Source organism: Anguilla rostrata, chromosome 5 (assembly GCF_018555375.3).
Source record: "Anguilla rostrata isolate EN2019 chromosome 5, ASM1855537v3, whole genome shotgun sequence".
Taxonomy (NCBI): Eukaryota; Metazoa; Chordata; class Actinopteri; order Anguilliformes; family Anguillidae; genus Anguilla; species Anguilla rostrata.
Genome location: NC_057937.1, coordinates 43,306,434 through 43,324,633, shown reverse-complemented (window position 1 = coordinate 43,324,633; position 18,200 = coordinate 43,306,434). Strand labels below are relative to the sequence as shown.

General features: G+C 50.0%; 1 protein-coding gene across 7 annotated transcripts in view; it reads left to right on the top strand.

Annotated features, from left to right (window-relative positions):
- LOC135255335 (myotubularin-related protein 10-like) overlaps positions 1–17,527 on the top strand; it is a 46,263-nt gene extending 28,736 nt beyond the window's left edge. For all 7 annotated transcript variants that reach the window (XM_064336372.1, XM_064336374.1, XM_064336369.1 and 4 more), the window contains 14 exons: positions 222–358; positions 2,469–2,541; positions 4,734–4,873; positions 7,943–8,036; positions 8,491–8,638; positions 9,490–9,577; positions 10,013–10,101; positions 10,451–10,581; positions 11,024–11,093; positions 13,195–13,265; positions 13,619–13,791; positions 14,152–14,322; positions 14,402–14,584; positions 15,456–17,527. In XM_064336372.1, coding sequence (XP_064192442.1) covers positions 222–358; positions 2,469–2,541; positions 4,734–4,873; positions 7,943–8,036; positions 8,491–8,638; positions 9,490–9,577; positions 10,013–10,101; positions 10,451–10,581; positions 11,024–11,093; positions 13,195–13,265; positions 13,619–13,791; positions 14,152–14,322; positions 14,402–14,584; positions 15,456–16,067 — 2,180 coding nt within the window. In that variant the 3' untranslated portion in view covers positions 16,068–17,527. The remainder of the gene's footprint in view (positions 1–221; positions 359–2,468; positions 2,542–4,733; positions 4,874–7,942; positions 8,037–8,490; positions 8,639–9,489; positions 9,578–10,012; positions 10,102–10,450; positions 10,582–11,023; positions 11,094–13,194; positions 13,266–13,618; positions 13,792–14,151; positions 14,323–14,401; positions 14,585–15,455) is intronic.
- Positions 17,528–18,200: the final 673 nt, after the last annotated feature.

The following is an 18,200-nucleotide window of genomic DNA, read 5'->3' as shown; positions in this document are numbered from 1 at the left end:
GAGGTTAATGATCACAAAGCAAATGACATCCCTGTTTCAAAAATCACTTGTATCAGTTTGACTTTAGGCCCAGTTGGTGTGTGCTGCAGAGTAGATTGTGACTGAAGAAAAGAAATCACTCTGTGCATGGTGATCCTGAATACAGACATGAGAAAGTGGTACTTTGTTTTTTTTTTTAATGCAAGCGAGTGCCTGTAGGCCTAATTGCCCGCTGTTTGCAGGGGAGATCGTGGTGAACGAGGCGAGCTTTGTGAGGAAGTGCATCGGCACGGACAGCAGCCAGGACGATCTGTGGGGGAAGCTGATCTGCACCAACTTCAAGATCTCCTTCATCACCCAGGACCCATCGCCTCGACAGGTGCGCACTGTGAAGGGCATCATCTGTTTTCCAAGCCACAGATGTGACATCTTGAGCTGCTGCTGTGTGTGTGTGTGTGTGTGTGTGTGTGTGTGTGGTGGGGATGAAGACTGAGTCCTGGAGGAAGCAAGTTGGCAGAGGTGCTGGAACGGTTTGCTGGAACAGTGCCATGGTCGCCCAGTGTAGTGCAAGTCCAGCAGATTTAGCCTCAGATCTGTTTTAGAACTTTGTGTTCTTTGTGCATTTGTGGAATTCCCGTCTTAATTGTTGGGTAAGAACATGGGTGTTTAAGATACAAATCAAGCTGCAGTCACGCCCGTAGAAGGTTCTTTCCCTCACTGCATTGTTTGAAAGTTCTCCTGTCATATATTTAGAAAATTAGCCGGTTAGCTGGTTTATGTAGCCTAGATGTTGTCTGTGTGTTTCAGTATGTGCCAGCTGTAGCCTGTTGCTCGTTTGCTTCTTTAAGCCAGCATCAATGAGTCAGGGTGTGGAAACTGCTCCCAGCTTCTTAGTTCAGTTTCAGTGGCATGTCCATCCCCCTGGAAAACATGTACAGGTTCGTTTTTCTCTCCTTTTCCATGTCAGCCAATACCACTATGCACAAATGTTCCCTTTTTTGCCCGCTTTTAACTCATCGCTCTGGAGGACGTGTTGGCACCAGGTCAAGAACTCTGATTATGTTTTGCCTTAAGTGTTTCTGTGACAGAGGGGGGGGGGGGGGGTAGCAACATACCATGTTAGATCTTGTGTTTTCCCTACAATTTTTTCAGGTACTGAGAAACCAATTGATTGGTGCAATGTTGGGGTATGGTCAGGATAATGCTCAGCAGATTGACATTCTGGGTTTTTTATTTTTTTGTACTAGATATATGTTTCTCATGAGTTCAACTAAATGATGAAATGGGATCTCACAAGGGAAGATGATTTAGTCTACAGTGAATAAGAACAGTCATAATTGACACACCAGTCTTGGCGTTTCACAGGTAACCAAAGCAGAGGTTGGCTAAAATCCCAGAACGTCACCATGCAGGAGTTTCCAAACAAAAATGATTTTTGATATCCATAATGTTACCTGTGGAATGGGGAGTCATTGGTATCTGGCCCACCGCGCCTGTACAGTGACTGGGATCCAAGTTCTGATACAGTTCTGTCATGCTGGTGTCCCCCATCATTCTGTTCCGACCCTAATTTTCAGCAGCAGTGGTAATGTAAAAGGCCCTTTTTAAGTAAAATTGAATTTTGATCCATACACTCCTCACCACAGCCGTGTTTGCTGGTACACTATATGACCAAAAGTATGTGGACACCTGTTGGTCTGGGCCTGTTTTTTATTGTTTGGGCTTGGCCCCTTAGTTCCTGTGAAGGCAAATCTTAATGTAATGACATTCTAGACAATTCTGTACTTCCAACTTTTTTGGCAACATTTTAGGGAAGGCCCTGTCCTGTTTCAGCATGACAATGCCCCTGGGCACACAGCGAGGTTAACTGGCCTGCACATAGCCCTGACCTCAACCCCATCCAACACCTTTGAGATCAATTGGAAAGCCAACTGGAAGACAGGCCTAATTGCCCCAATCAGTGCCCAACTAGAAGAGTGGTTGTTGTTATAGCAGCTAAGGGTAGACCAACTCCACATTAATGTCCATAATTTTGGATGAGATGTTGGATGTCCTGTGTCCACATACTTTTGGCCAAGCAGTTTCATAAATTCAGGCTCATATGTATCCTTTTCTGATTCTGAGAAATCAATGTTTACCTTTTTGCCCACTTGTCTTGCTGTTTGAAGTTTCCACCTGCTTTTTGTTTAACCTTTAAAAGTTGAAGAAAAAGTTTTGCATCAGTAGATTGATACTGTGCGGTTCATGCCTAAAGGGCTGTTTTCTTTATGTCAGCAGTGATGCATCTGTTCTGGAGTTTTCAGCTTGCTTTTTGGAAATGTGCTGTAATTCACTGAAGGTTTTTTTGTACATTTTCTACCTTTAAAATACGATTATAAATGGCGTTCTGATTTGTGTTTGTTTAAACTTTTTGCACCCAGGCCGTTGCTGTTTTACCCCTACATCTGTGACTCCAAAACCACACTAAAACTGATTTTATTCATCCTCAGAAATTCCATTATGTAAATCGACTGCTAGGAGAGCATGACATTCCGCTGGCTTGCGTGGAGCAGGTGGTGACAGGTAGGAGGCCCCTTCCTCCGACACTTAAATATTCACCAGGCAAACATTCCTTATCCTCATTTCACCTGATGTGTATCGTTTCAGGGGAGGCACTGGGACCTGTTCTCTCACCCATGTGAAACAGAAATATTTTGTGTATATATAGGAATACATTGGAGAGAGAATAAGATTTTCTGCTGTGATATTTGGAAACCGAACCTCTTGATTGCCTGTATTACGAGGAACAATGCACCTGATGCCATTTATGAATCAATAAATAGTGTACAGCATGTGGCCTATTTTGTGGAAGAGCAAGGCGGGCTCGGTACATGAACCGTAAAGTAACCAGTTTGCACCGACATGTCCTGCCCATGTTGACATTAGTGTGGAGTGGCATTCCTTTCTGTGCAAATCAATTTTATTTCTGTAGTGCTTTTTACAGAGTAACTGAAGGATAATTGGGAAAAACCAGATCTGCACCCTCAAAAAGCAAGCAAGGAAAAGCCACTCAAACAACGGTGACAGTGCGCTCCCTGATGAGATTGCGGGAGGAATCCAGCTGTAGAGGGGGAGCCCGTCCACTGCTGACCGGCCCGGTGTAGAGTAGAGAAATGAGGGTATAATTGTGTAAAATGACTGACCTGTGAAATACACTCCCTCTGCTGGAATGTGTTCCTGTAATGCAAATAACATTTTTCCTCACAATATCTGCCCCAGTACAGTGCCAAAAGAAAGTCTGGTTTGTGGAGATTAGATGCATTTTTGGGCAGGTTTTTTTTCTCCCATCTTTGCAGTGCATGTCTGTAGTTCGAAGGAGAGACTTGGATTCTGTTTGTACCATCAGTCTTGGAATAAAGATTTGCCCACATCTCTGCCAGACGTGAGGCTCAGACACTTGTTTTCATCATGCTTTGTGCTCCCTCTATCAGCTTGACTGTAGCTGCAACCTGTTGGCCAAATCCATCTGTTAGCTTTGTCCCCACAGCAGATCCGTTTTAAGCATCGTTACAGATGAGGTCATAGCACAGCCTCCCCAGTTGAAGAGCCTGGTCAGGATTACTCTTGTGTGCGTTAGGTCATTGCTGCTGTTTTTGCTGACGCCGCCACAAGCATGGGCCTGTTATACTGACCTGGCCGAGCATGAAGCTGTTTTCTTTTTGTCTGTTTAGTCTCCGCAAAGTTGCACCACGAACGCTCAACTTGGCAAAAACAACGAGGGATCGTTTTGGCTCCCCTCTGCCGTCTGTCCCTGCACTACACCGGGAGAGTTTGGCAAGTGGAGCCAAGGCCCCGTGCGTGGTAGATCCCCGCTCTGTATGCGTCCCCGTTCCTGTCGGGCAGTTGTACCGGACGGGCCAAGGCATTTTTTTCCGGTGGAAGTTCTGCTTCGACACCAGTAGTGTAGCAGTATAGCCATTACTGGATTGTGGTGCCAGTGCCTCCGTTTGGTCTTGGGGACCCATGTGAAAAAAAGCATGATGAAGTATACCTTAAGTATGCTATTTTATACTGAAGAATACTTGCAATACTCATACTTGCACAGTGTTCAGTTCCCCGCATGGCCCTTTCTGTCCTGCAATTTTTATCTTTGACCCTCTCTGCTTTCTCCCCTTATGAATCAGGTGGAAAAATAAATGGGGAGTGTGGACTGTCCACTCTTCTTTAAAAAGAGATCTGCTGTAGATAAGGGAAATTAACTGCACACTTTTTACTGTTCCACAGTGAAAATTGGATTGGAGACCATGAACATTTAATATTTGTTATCAAAATAAGAATCTGGTTTCAGTGGTGTGTCCTGTGTTTAAGTCATCCAGATACAGTCAATGAAATAATGGGTTTTTCAAAGAGCATATGTGCCTAGTGGTCCCCCTTCCAATGAACATTACCTGTGTTTTTGTACATTGTTGTTAGAGTAAACAGTCAAGTTGACACGGACAATAGAGTTTTGTCTGAGTTGCAGAATGCCAGCCAGCATTGCTGTGAAATTCCTCCACCCACCGCGAGCACAAACCGTCCTCTCAGTGCTTAATTCTGGCACGTTGGAAACCCCCCCCCCCCCCACTGACTACCCCCCCTCCCCAGGGTCCCAGAAACCGCGGGCGTCATGGGAAGCGTGGTCTTAACTCCAATACCGCTAATTAAATCCTGTGACCGAGGCCTTTTTCCTGTTTTCTGTCTCTGTTCCTGTACCCCTGCCCCCCCCCCACCCCCAGTTAACGACGCTAAGGGGAAGCGGAAAGTTTTGGGGTCCAACCAGAAGCTGAAGTTCAGCCCCACCGAGCTCATTGTCTACTGCAAGGACTTCCGCGTCGTCAGGTTCCGCTTCGACGAAGCCGGGCCCGAGAGCGCCAAGGTACGGGCCGCCATGCGAGGCGGATGGGCAGCACGCCGAATCCCCAGCTCCGTCACCCAATGCTTACAGACTGTCTCGTGGAGGAGCCAAATTTACTATGCTGTGAAATTGCATGCGGACTGCGTTGGGGTTGTCGTTTCTAATTTAAAATGATGAGGCTCAGTCATTTAAAGTCATTCAGTTTCAGTCGTTTTCACCGAAAATCCTTCTTAATCACCCTGTCTATCTCAACTCCAGGAGAAATTTCAGTGCTGTCGTTACTTATTTTCAATGCTGGTTGTGCCTAATGTACGTAGTTATCATGGCATGCTCCTCCCCCAACAATGAAGTCAAATATCAGTTTTGAAATTTTACTTGCTCCTCATAGTCATTAAAGGTGATTTCACATTGAAGACAGCCTTATCTCATCAGTATTTGCAGGGATGTAGGTTTCTGTGCTATGGACAGACATAATGGAATGGAGTTGGGGGAGTGCTGCTAACACTGCAGGGTGCTGCCTCAGAGGCCCAGTGGCAGCCCCTCCTCCTCTGGCCCCTCCCTCTCCTCTCCTCTCATCTCCTCCAGACTCCAGTAACAGGGGATTTGATTCTGTCTGCTGGCCAGCAGTTCTTTCATCCTCTCTTCCCATCTGGCAGGCAGTGTGCCTTAAATAGAGCCAGAATTGCACCTCTCTGTTAGGAGTACTGTGAGGGAGGCCCAAGTCTGTTTGTCTGTTTCTCTGTCTGTGTGGAGGACTCTGACAGGGGCCCAAGTCTGTCTGTCTGTGAGGAGGACTGTAAGGGAGGTCCAAGTCTGTATGTCTCTGTCTCTGTCTGTGTGGAGGACTCTGACAGGGGCCCACGTCTGTCTGTCTGTTTCTCTGTCTGTGAGGACAGGTCAGACAAATATAGTTTTGTTTTTTTTTGCAGGTGTTTGAACTATATTAATGTATCCTTTTTCGGTTGCCAAGTCTGTCATGTTTAAAATGAAGCATGATGACTCACAGAAAGCAGCATGCTGTCTGTGTTGCGGAATAACAGACTTGGTTGCTAAGGGAAATTAGAACTAATGTAAAACGAAGATTCCACACTGCCTCTGACTCATGGCATCTAGCAGTAGATTACAGTGTTTAGATGTACCATCTGTAAGTGAGAAAACGCCATGCGATGGAACATTTAGGAGGCGTATATGAAGCAGCTGTCTGTTTCTTCATTTGAAAGGTCATTTAAATCCGTTTCGGTGGCCTTGAATGGCGTGTAAAACTACGTACGCCCCACGCAGCCTGGATAATGAACTACAAGCATGCGCCGGACCGGCCAGGTGCCAGAGCCCTTGGCGGTACCTGCTGGTTTCTCCGAACGCGTGAACCCCGAGAGGGTGCGCGGGAGACGAGGGGTTCGGTGGAGAACGGAAAACAAAACGTCCGTTCAGCCGGTGCTTCCGATCAGCCTGCGGACACGGGTGCGTTTAGGCGACGGGCCCCGCTCCAGAAATCCTCAGAAGCTGAGGTTTGTCCTGGAAGTGAATTGTAATCTCAGTCACGTAACTCAAGAGCTCACTGTTGTCCTAAAAGGCGCTGGGGCCTCTGCTTTGTGGTAGCTCTTTGGCTGCGGTATACCAGACTTGCCCTCACATACAGCAAACACCGTGTAGATGGTGTGTATAGCGCACACAGGTTAGCTAGCACATACAGTGCGCACTGCTACTCTTCAGGGAACATGGGTTACAGCTTAAGAAAGCTATGCCTTTGAGACTGCTCCATCACAGTTTAACCTCCCTGTTACCAAAGCTCACCGAGCATTTAAGCTTCTGTCACATTTTCTAGGTAAGAGAAGATATGGTACCCTGTGCCTTCTGGCCGTGCAGCGTTCAAATATTGCTGCTGTTGTGGGTATAATTAAAGGGGCAGGAGTCTTGTGTTTTAACAGCTCAGTAACTGAGCAGCAGGTAATTTTCGGACTCGTGTTTGGCTTTGAGAACGGGTGTTTTGTGGTTAAGCGTGCGGTGTGACCGCCCGGCAACCTGCGTGGCGCGGCGATTACGATGCCCAAGCGAGGAGCCGCCGGTTTCTGTTCTCCTTGGTGTCAGACGGAATGAGGCGCATCTGTGGCAGACTTTTTATTATGCGGAAGGAAATGAACAGGAGCTGCCGGCGTGTGAGCTCCCCCAACCCCCCTCTTTCCCCCGGCGCACGTCCTGTGCCCGCCCCAGTTCCTCCCGTGAATGGGCCTCATTGTGCGGCCCCCGTAGCGCTGCCGCCGTCAGACGGCTCCAAGCGGCCGACGCCCGCCTCTGTCCCGCGAGCGGCGGGCTCCGTGCACGGGGTCTGCTCCCCCTCTGACCGTTTACAGGACTGCCTGTCGCCCTGAAGGCACAAACATTACTGCATTTATTTTGGGAAAACAAACAGCGTGCATTTTTGCGAGCGGTAAATCGCCCAAAAATAGTTTTCTAATGTTTCTATTAGCGGCAGTATTGGACGAGAAACACGTGCTTGTCGATGGCCGCCCCTGTTACCCAAAGCGATGGAAGTGAAAGCTCGCACGCGAACGCCCCCATTTGTTTGTTGAGGGGCGCTGACGTGTTTGACATTTGACGTCTTTCGCTTTTCGTCTTTGTTGAAGCGCGCTTCTGTGCGGAGCAGAAAAAAAAGCACAGATGATTTAGTCCTGGAGCTAATCCAAATGTCATGGTAAAATAAGAAATTCAGTTTCCTGGAAAATTGAGTTTTTTTGTAGCACAAATATAATGGCCCACTGCAGTTTGAGCTGAGGCTTTCCAAGGCCGAGGTAAGCCAATCCAAGCGTATAAAATGGAAGTGCAGAAATAGGTGAGGAGAGAAAGCCGTCACACATTGCAGAAGGGGCTGTTCACAGGGGTGTGGCTTCCGAGCAGCAGACCATTTAAAAAGAGAGAAAATAGTGCATCTGTAAGGTTTGCTCAATGAGATTCCAGCACTAGCATTCTTTCGCTGTGATTCTTAATGAGATGGCCTATCACCTTGTTACAAAGCCCTCAGAAACTGCTTTTGGTGAGTGTTGATTGGCTGTGGTTTGAATTCTTTTTATGTGCCCCGCCCTTGTCTCTCTGAAGGTGTGCCTTGCCATCGCCCATTATTCCCAGCCTGCTGATCCACAGCTTCTCTTTGGGTTCGAGTACGTTGGGAAGAGGTACCATGCTTCAGGTACACACTGGATTTCCCTTTCTGCTGTAATACCAACAACGTTACAGTACACCCAGCCCCCTTCATTGTCTGTTGCATGACAGTGCAAAATGAAGATTTTGAAGCTTAATTAAGAAGTCATAGCGTGTACAGTGCCTGCTTGGAATGAATGGAATACAGGTTGACAACACCATGTTTTTCTCATGAATTTTAACACCAGTTAACGTTTTTATCGATGGATTTTAGACCATCGATGCTTGCTCATCATGCATGTGTCATGTCATGCATAGTTCTGTTGCCGTCTGCTAAAGCAACGACCGCTCCATGCTTTATTTTAGCCTGGTGCTCGTGCATACATTGTACTGAAACGGATTCAATGCCTTGCACGTTTCTATGGGTAACCGCTCCTGCCGAATAAACGGCAATGATAATCACGCTAGTGGTAAGACCTGCTGTGTTGCTCTGTGGTTGCCAGGTGACCAGGTCAATGGCGCAGACCAGGGGGGCGGCGTGCAGACGCCCCTCTTCGACCGCCCCTGCGACTGGGACCGAGAGATCAAGCGCACGGGGGCGTCGGAGTGGAGGGTGTGCTCCGTCAACCAAGGCTACGCCGTCTCTCCCAGGTCAGGCTCTCCCGGGGAAAAAGGAGGAGAGCAGCTTCCCCAATCCTTTCTCAAAGCCACGCGGATTAGCGCTAGCATTAGCACCGCGCAGATCTGTAATCCCGAGTGCAATCACAAGGGCTGCGTTTTATGCAGTGGACTTGTATAACCGGCGGTGCTTCACCATGTCAAAAGCACTTCTGCAGGGAAATTGAAACCACAGCTGCCTAGTATGGCCACTTAATATGGGCTTCATTACAGTATGCGGTAGTCTACATGTATGGCAGATGCTGAACTCTAGTACTGAATCTAGTAATGAAGTTTCTATTTGTGAACCCAAACCAACCCCCAACTATAATCGAAGTTCACAGCTATTTGGCCTAGATAAGAGACTAAATAAGATTTTTTTCGTAACTTCTCAGGACCAGCAAGAACCGCATTTGTCTGAAGTTTCATTAGATCTGTAATTGGTAGCATTTTTTTTTTTTTGAGGCTGTCCAATTTTCTGCTTGATGCTTTTGAGTGTGATCTAACCAAATTATTCATTTGATTTGAGAATCCATGCATACTCCTACACAAGTCTGAGCTGCATTATTCTAATACTGTGTGATTAAGCCTGCACATGTCAGCCTTGTTAAACAGCCCAGCTTGGGCTTGCATAAAAGATGAGAGCAGCTGCTGTCACATGAAAGTATATATGCATGTCTCTCTTTCTCTCTCTCTCTCTCTGTTTCTGTCTCTCTCACACACACACACACACACAGACTCTCTCACTCTCTCTCCCTGTCTTTCTCCGTCTCTCATTCTCCTTCTTTTACTCTGGCGCACACTCTCCACACTATGGCTAATGCCTAGCGGTGTCTGTTTTGCAGTCTTCCGGAGTACTTTGTGGTTCCGGTGTCCCTGGCCGACCAGGACCTGAAGCAGTACTCCGGCTTCTTCATGGCTCAGCGTCTGCCCGTGAGCTTTCCTCTCTGCCCAAACTCAAAACAAACTGCCCTAACAAAAGCGGCTGTTCTGAGGGCCCCTGGGATTCAGAGCTCTCGAGCGTCTGACCACTTTCGCAAGCGCTCCCACGCAAACACCGCTGATGTCCCTTACAGAAGCGGAATACTTAGAAATACATTGTAAATATGTTCTTTTTGAAAATAAAGGAAATATATTGCACAGCAGTGTATTGCGACAAAAATATATTGCAACATCTGAAAGTGGCAGTAAGTTAGGAATTTCCCCGTGTTGTCTGAAATGTTGCAGTGTATAGGTAGTATTGTCGTGCTTAAGTGTATTTGCGGTATGTTGAGTTTGTGTAATAAGGCGTGGGGAGGCTCACTGGCCTGAGTGTGAGTGTGCACAGGCACTCATTCACCGCTGCTGATGTCTTCTGTCTCGTCCCAGCTGTGGTGCTGGAACCATCACAATGGGAGCGCCCTGGTCCGAATGGCCAACATCAGCGACCCTGCGCAGCAGAGGAAGCTGGACCAGAGGTACGCGCCGAAAAACCAGAGCCTTTACTCTTCCGCGACTGGAACGCAGCTGTGGTTTCATTATGTGCTGTTGACTTCAGGGCTTCAGTTTAACTCTGATAATGTTTATGGTATGTCTGCTTCAGTCATCTGCCAGTAATATACTTTGAAGTGTTTGCTGACTTTTTTTATAGCCAGATCATGTGTTTTTATTTTTCATGGCATGGTTCACCACTTCTATTGTGTACATCTGTGTCTGTATTAACCCCAGCAAAATGCAATGAATCTGCTGTGTACAGAATAAACCCATGAACTTTCGCCCATGAACACTTTTGTTGGCCTGTTTGTCTTCTCTGCTGGTGTGCTGTAGGATCTGCAACGCCGTCACCAAGAGCCACCCCAAACGCGGCGAAGTCCTGAAGTTTGACCTGGACAAGGCCCTGCCCAACATCCAGGACATCCAGGCGGCTTTCGTCCGGCTCCGGCAGATCTGTGTGATCGGTGAGCGTGCCCACGTCTGCACTGGGAGCCCTGTGATGCGTTAGTCTCTCATTTCTGTGCCAATGCGGTGAATTCACAGTGATGCGACTGTTCAGTTGAGGGGCTGCCAGTTAGCTGATGTAGCTAATGCTACTTCCAGTGCAGCGAGGTTCCCCTCTGGTACTCAAACCCTGTCCCTGTGAGGGTCAGCTGCGGCCAGTCTCCGTGAAGGTCATTGCATAGTCTGTCATACTGTAACCCTGTGTGGGAGGACTTCAGTCGACCGGATGGTCCATGTTTCACTATTAACTCAAAGACTTCAGTCAACCAGGTGGCTGAAATTTAGGTGTTCAGAACGACCGGACATTTTCACTGAAAGGTAGTCTGTGCGTTCAGGTCGACCGGGAAACGCACAGCGACCGTGCGTTCTGGAGTCACTGACCATGAGCTTGTTTGTGCGCAGAGCCCTATGGGGAGTCCGAGGAGAAGTGGCTGTCGTCCATGGAAAGCTCTCGGTGGCTGGAGTACGTCAGGTACGCACAAGCATTCACACTCCTCCGCTCAGCAGGGCGCCCCTTAGCGCCGGCACAGACGCTGGCCAGAGAGAACATGATGTCCCCGTAATGGCTGCCCGGACGTCCGGGGTCACTCCTGAGCCTTTGGATTTTCACAGCATAGAGCCGTGGTAACCAACCCTGTTCCTGGAGATCTCCCGTCCCGTTGGTTTTCACTCCAGCCCTAACAAAGCACACCTCGCTCAACAGCTAGAGATCTTGTTGAGCTACTAATTACTGGAATCAGGTGTGCCAAATTAGGGTTGAAATGAAAACCTGCAGGGGATGGTAGATCTCCTGGAGCCGGGTTGGTTACCCCTGCCTTAGAGTGCCCTGCGCATGGGCACAGCAGGCATTGCCCTGTCTGTAATGCGCTGGTACCTTCCTGTCTCTGCACTCTTAACCCTGCTCATGGGCACAGCAGGCATTGCCCTGTCTGTAATGCGCTGGTACCTTCCTGTCCCCGCACTCTTAACCCTGCGCATGGGCACAGCAGGCATTGCCCTGTCTGTAATGCGCTGGTACCTTCCTGTCCCTGCACTCTTAACCCTGCTCATGGGCACAGCAGGCATTGCCCTGTCTGTAATGCGCTGGTACCTTCCTGTCCCCGCACTCTTAACCCTGCTCATGGGCACAGCAGCATTGCCCTGTCTGTAATGCGCTGGTACCTTCCTGTCCCTGCACTCTTAACCCTGCTCATGGGCACAGCAGGCATTGCCCTGTCTGTAATGCGCTGGTACCTTCCTGTCCCTGCACTCTTAACCCTGCTCATGGGCACAGCAGGCATTGCCCTGTCTGTAATGCGCTGGTACCTTCCTGTCCCCGCACTCTTAACCCTGCTCATGGGCACAGCAGGCATTGCCCTGTCTGTAATGCGCTGGTACCTTCCTGTCTCTGCACTCTTAACCCTGCTCATGGGCACAGCAGGCATTGCCCTGTCTGTAATGCGCTGGTACCTTCCTGTCTCTGCACTCTTAACCCTGCTCATGGGCACAGCAGGCATTGCCCTGTCTGTAATGCACTTTCCCTTCCTGTCTCTGCACTCTTAACCCTGCTCATGGGCACCGCAGGCATTGCCCTGTCTGTAATGCACTTTCCCTTCCTGTCTCTGCACTCTTAACCCTGCTCATGGGCACCGCAGGCATTGCCCTGTCTGTAATGCACTTTCCCTTCCTGTCCCCACACTCTTAACCCTGCTCATGGGCACAGCAGGCATTGCCCTGTCTGTAATGCGCTGGTACCTTCCTGTCCCCGCACTCTTAACCCTGCTCATGGGCACAGCAGGCATTGCCCTGTCTGTAATGCGCTGGTACCTTCCTGTCCCCGCACTCTTAACCCTGCTCATGGGCACCGCAGGCATTGCCCTGTCTGTAATGCACTTTCCCTTCCTGTCCCCGCACTCTTAACCCTGCTCATGGGCACCGTAGGCATTGCCCTGTCTGTAATGCGCTGGTACCTTCCTGTCCCCGCACTCTTAACCCTGCTCATGGGCACCGCAGGCATTGCCCTGTGTGTAATGCGCTTGTACCTTCCTGTCTCTGCACTCTTAACCCTGCTCATGGGCACAGCAGGCATTGCCCTGTCTGTAATGCGCTGGTACCTTCCTGTCTCTGCACTCTTAACCCTGCTCATGGGCACCGCAGGCATTGCCCTGTCTGTAATGCGCTGTCCCTTCCTGTCCCCGCACTCTTAACCCTGCTCATGGGCACCGCAGGCATTGCCCTGTCTGTAATGCGCTGGTACCTTCCTGTCTCTGCACTCTTAACCCTGCTCATGGGCACAGCAGGCATTGCCCTGTCTGTAATGCGCTGGTACCTTCCTGTCTCTGCATTCTTAACCCTGCTCATGGGCACAGCAGGCATTGCCCTGTCTGTAATGCGCTGGTACCTTCCTGTCTCTGCACTGCTTAACCCTGCTCATGGGCACAGCAGGCATTGCCTGTCTGTAATGCGCTGGTACCTTCCTGTCTCTGCATTCTTAACCCTGCTCATGGGCACAGCAGGCATTGCCCTGTCTGTAATGCGCTGGTACCTTCCTGTCCCCGCACTCTTAACCCTGCTTGTGTGTCTGCTGGTTGCAGGGCCTTCCTGAAGCATTCGGCAGAGGTGGTGTACATGCTGGAGGGACAGCAGGCGTCCGTTATTCTGAAAGGTAACCGTGCTAACAGGCTTCCCACTGCTCTTTAAGAACCACAAGTGTGTTTGATGTCGAGGGTGGAAAACTCCAGGTGGTGAAAAGTGCTTGGATTTTGAGTGACAGTTCATCATTTTCTGTTGTTTTTCTATCCATTTTAAGAACTTTTTTTCTCTCATCAACTTACATTACAATACATGTACCATGCATTGCAAATCCAAAAACATTCTGTGTGAAGAATACCTTTCATTGATAAACTGGTTAAGGGTGTATGAACTGTTTTTTCTTCAATAAAGAACACTTTTGCTTTAGTCCTTTTGTAAGATTAGCGTTAGGGTAAAGTGGTCCTTTGCGCTGTCTGTCCCCCATAGAGGAGCAGGGGCGGGACCTGAGCTGCGTGGTCTCCTCCCTGGCCCAGCTGATGCTGGACCCGCACTTCCGCAGCCTGGGCGGCTTCCAGAGCCTGGTGCAGAAGGAGTGGGTGATGGCCGGCCACCGCTTCCTGGACCGCTGCAACCACCTGAAGAAGAGCGGCAAGGAGGAGGTGGGGCTAGCCCGGCTGGAACGGGCAGCAGGGGGCGCTGTGCGGCGTCCTCAGGCCCACCCTTTGATTTTCCCCTCTTTTTAACTGGTCGGATACAATGCTGGCCTCCATTTGTAGGCATATGATTGGTTGTGTTTTGGTGCTAGATAAGGTTAGCCCCACTTCACATGCGCTCTTACTGTATAAAGACACTTACACATTCTCAAACACTCCCACACACAGACACTCAAACATTCTCACACTCAGGGAAATGCAGCAACTGCGTGCATGTATTAATTCAGTTATTCCTGTGTAATTGTGTGACTTGTAAAGGGTCTAAGTGGGTGTTTTAAGGACTCCCCCCTTGTTCTCTCTCCTCAGTGTCCCCTCTTCCTGCTGTTCCTGGACTGCGTGTGGCAGCTGCTGAACCAGTACCCAGCTGCCTTCGAGTTCACTGAGACCTACCTGACCTTGCTGGCCGACAGCATGTGGGTCCCGGTCTTCAGCACCTTCCTCTTCAACTGCCCCCGTCAGCACGCCGAGCACTGCAGGGTGAGGCCCCGCCCCCTTCTCACCGAGCGATTCAGGCCCCGCGTGTCAGTCTGTGGCTGACCTCCTCTCTCCTCCCCAGGCCTTGGCCAGCAGTAAGAACGCCCCTTTGGGGGAGGACAGGGGACTGCGATTCCCCCCCGTGTGGGACTGGTCCCAGCAGTTCAGCCCGAAGGACCAGACCCTCTTCAACAGCCCTCTCTACGTGGGCAAGGGTGCCCCCTGTGTGCAGAACGGAGCAGTGAAGGCATTCAGACGCACAAAGGTAGGACCCTGTGCAGTGTGTACCTGTAGGCCCCTGCATAGTGTGTACCTGTAGGCCCCTGCATAGTGTGTACCTGTAGGCCCCTGCATAGTGTGTACCTGTAGGCCCCTGCATAGTGTGTACCTGTAGGCCCCTGCATAGTGTGTACCTGTAGGCCCCTGCATAGTGTGTACCTGTAGGCCCCTGCATAGTGTGTACCTGTAGGTCCCTGCATAGTGTGTACCTGTAGGCTCCTGCATAGTGTGTACCTGTAGGCCCCTGCATAGTGTGTACCTGTAGGCCCCTGCATAGTGTGTACCTGTAGGCCCCTGCATAGTGTATCGCCCCTTTGGGAGGACAGGGACTGTTGCCCCGCTAGTGGACTGGCCCAGCAGTTCAGCCCGAAGGACCAGACCCTTCACAGCCCCTCTACGTGGCACGGTGCCCCTGCTGTGAGAACGAGCATGAAGGATTCGACCCAGTAGGCCTGCTATAGTGTGTCTGTAGGCCCCTGCATAGTGTGTACCTGTAGGCCCCTGCATAGTGTGTACCTGTAGGTCCCTGCATAGTGTGTATCTGTAGGCCCCTGCATAGTGTGTACCTGTAGGTCCCTGCATAGTGTGTACCTGTAGGCTCCTGCATAGTGTGTACCTGTAGGCCCCTGCATAGTGTGTACCTGTAGGCCCCTGCATAGTGTGTACCTGTAGGCCCCTGCATAGTGTGTACCTGTAGGCCCCTGCATAGTGTGTACCCGTAGGCCTCTGCATAGGTACCTGTTCTCTCTGTAGTTGAAAGTGAAGGTAGGTGTAATGTACAGTTAAAACAGAAATCCTGGAGCCGCCCCCTTTAGTGAAATGCGATGCCCTCTGTGTGCCCCGGTGCGGTCCTGCAGAAGAACTACAGCTCCACCCTGCGGGGAGTGCCCTCCCCGAGGAACGGCCTGCTGGGGGAGCACCCCCTCTTCCCCCGCCGCAACTCCCTGGCGCTCGGGTTCAAGCCGGACCCGCTGCAGCCGCGGGAGACGGCGGAGAGCCCGTGGGAGCGCTTCTCCCGGGACTGGTTCTCCCGGCCGGCGGACCTGCAGGGCCTGCTGCTGCCCCAGCTGCTGCCCTCCCACCTGCGGCTGTGGCGGCTCCACTTCCTGCGCTGGGCGGCGGAGGCGGAGATCCCGCGCGGCGGCCCCGTCACCGCCTTCCGCAAGGCGTCCCAGCTGGCCGACGAGATCGAGACGCTGCGGCTGCAGCTGCGGCAGGGCAACGGGCCCGCCCCCTGCCCGGGCTCCGCCCTCAGCCCCCCGCAGCCCGAGCGCCGCAGGATGTACTTCAGGGCCGGCTCCCCCCGCGACCCCCCCTCGCCCCCCGGGGGGTACCTCAGCTCCTCCTTCCCCTTCTCGCCCGTGGGCAACCTGTGCCGCCGCAGCGGCCCGGGCACCCCCCTCAGCAAGCTCCTCAGCGGCGCCAAGATCTGGCTCTCCACCGAAACGCTGGCCAGCGAGACTCTCTGAGCCCCGCCGCACCCCCCCCCCCCCGCCCCGGCTTCCTTACATCCTTACAAGGGACCGCAGCATAAGCTCTCCCTGCAAAGGGGGCTTGGAGCTTTGGGCTTTTTGCATTTTATTTATTTATTTTGCTTTGCAGGAGATAATTCACTAAGTCGCTCAAATCGCACATTTTCCTGAGTAAGCTTGCTGTGTACCTGGTTTCCCGGGTGTCGGGTATCGAAGCGTGAGATGCAGAGGTATTAGCGTGCTTGTATTTGTACGGGAAGAGCGAGGCGCTGGAGTTTCAGCGGAGATGCTTACACCGAGCTGAAGAGGCCTGCGGAGGGAAATGCTAATTGATTTAATGCTTTTAATCTTTGGTGCTTTACGCTCTTCGAGCCTCTTAAGCATTTCGTAGAGCGGTGTTTTTTATTTTTTTTGAGAAACCTTCTAGTAAAGAGCAGCAGTCACTGTTTTTCATTTTGTTGAGGTAGGGTAGGGCAGTTTAATTTTACCACCTGTTGACTGGTGCATTAGTCAACACTATTCTAGTGGGTTTTTTTTTCTTCTTCTTTGTGGTTTTAGGACTTTGAGGAACTTTCTAAACAGCAAAACCTTCTGTTTAGAAAGTTTTTGGAGAAAAAATTTCACAGAACCATTCAAGTTTCTATTTGACCCATACGCAGGGGAAGTAGAATATTCAGAGTTGCAGATTCATGGTTCATGTTCCGCCTCTTGGGTTTCGTGAATCATAGACCGCAGTGACATCGCCGCCTTCGCGCTCTCATGCAATCTCACTGACGACCTCCCACCAACAGTCAGAACCGTTACACTGATACTGCCACACTCTGATGCCTGTTGTGCGGTCATCTGAATCTGACCCACCAAGCATTCGTCTTTAGAAACACTAAAAATTTGAGAGTCAAGCCCCTCCCTTTTCAACAAACCAAATATTTGTCCACACGATCTCTTGGGATGGTTGTATGGCAAAGTTTGATCCTTTTGTTGCTAACAAAATGTAGCCTACATTTTGTTCCTTTCCCTTGATTTTCATTATTTTAATTTGTGACCTTTTTTTAATGGTATTAAATGGCAGCTATTAATGTATGGTAATTCAAGTGAGCTGCGTTTGTTTACCACAAATTTTCTCTGAGGATGCACTTTGCTGTTAATGTATGACCATTATGCTTTTTGTGTTTGCATAATTTGATAATGGAAAAACAGCACTGATATTTATAAAGTTATGCAACTAACTGGGGCACCGGAAGTCCTGTGTGCCTTTAAAGGGGAGTTTGAGCTTGAGCCTCACGGTGCATTCAGAATGCTGAGTCTGTGCTTTTGCTTGTCCAGTTTCATTTTTAACAACCATGTTCTAGAATGTTTACTGGCGTCCTCTGGTTCAAACACCACTTGCCGCCAGGAAGCCATATTAGAACTGTTACTTCATCAGGTCCCCTTTATTGCGAATAAACAGATCAATAACATTGTCTGTGTGTGCCTTTGAGCTTTTTTTTTTTTTGGGGTGGGTTGATTCACTCATTCCCTTTAGTCAGATCCACTCTGAGAATGGATTAAGAGTGTAATAGTCAGCAGAGACCTCCAGGTTCAGACATATAAATGACTGTGTAAGGAAGGCTTAGATGGCACTTAACTTCATTTCAGAAAAGGAGATATCGAGGCATGTTTGTGATGGTGATTTGATGGACTTTGAGAATCTCATCTACGTGGCTCCACTCTGAAAGCTACTTTGAACACGATCTATTTCCCACCCAAATTTCAAACGTCAAGTTGAATCTTGTAATTCCTGCCGGTCAGTCTCATTCATGAGTAGTTTCCACTGCCTGTTTGGGGGAGAGTGACCCTCTGTGGCCAGCTGCTGCTTTTCACACCGCACTCCGTGGGCGGGCTCAAACGGTTCGATTCGGCTTTGGTATGCAGTGGGGGTCGCTAGACAGCGATGAAACTCAGACCCCTCCTGTGACTGACTGAGCCCCCCCCCCCGTACCCTGAGCGGTGCACTGGAGCTGCCAGCTGGCACGGTCCGGATTCCATCCTTCCTGGCACTTCTGCGCGGTCCAATCATCTGCTTTCATTTTTGTGTATGGAAAACGATTCCTATAATTGAATCAATTAACATTTTTAATTGATTCAATTATA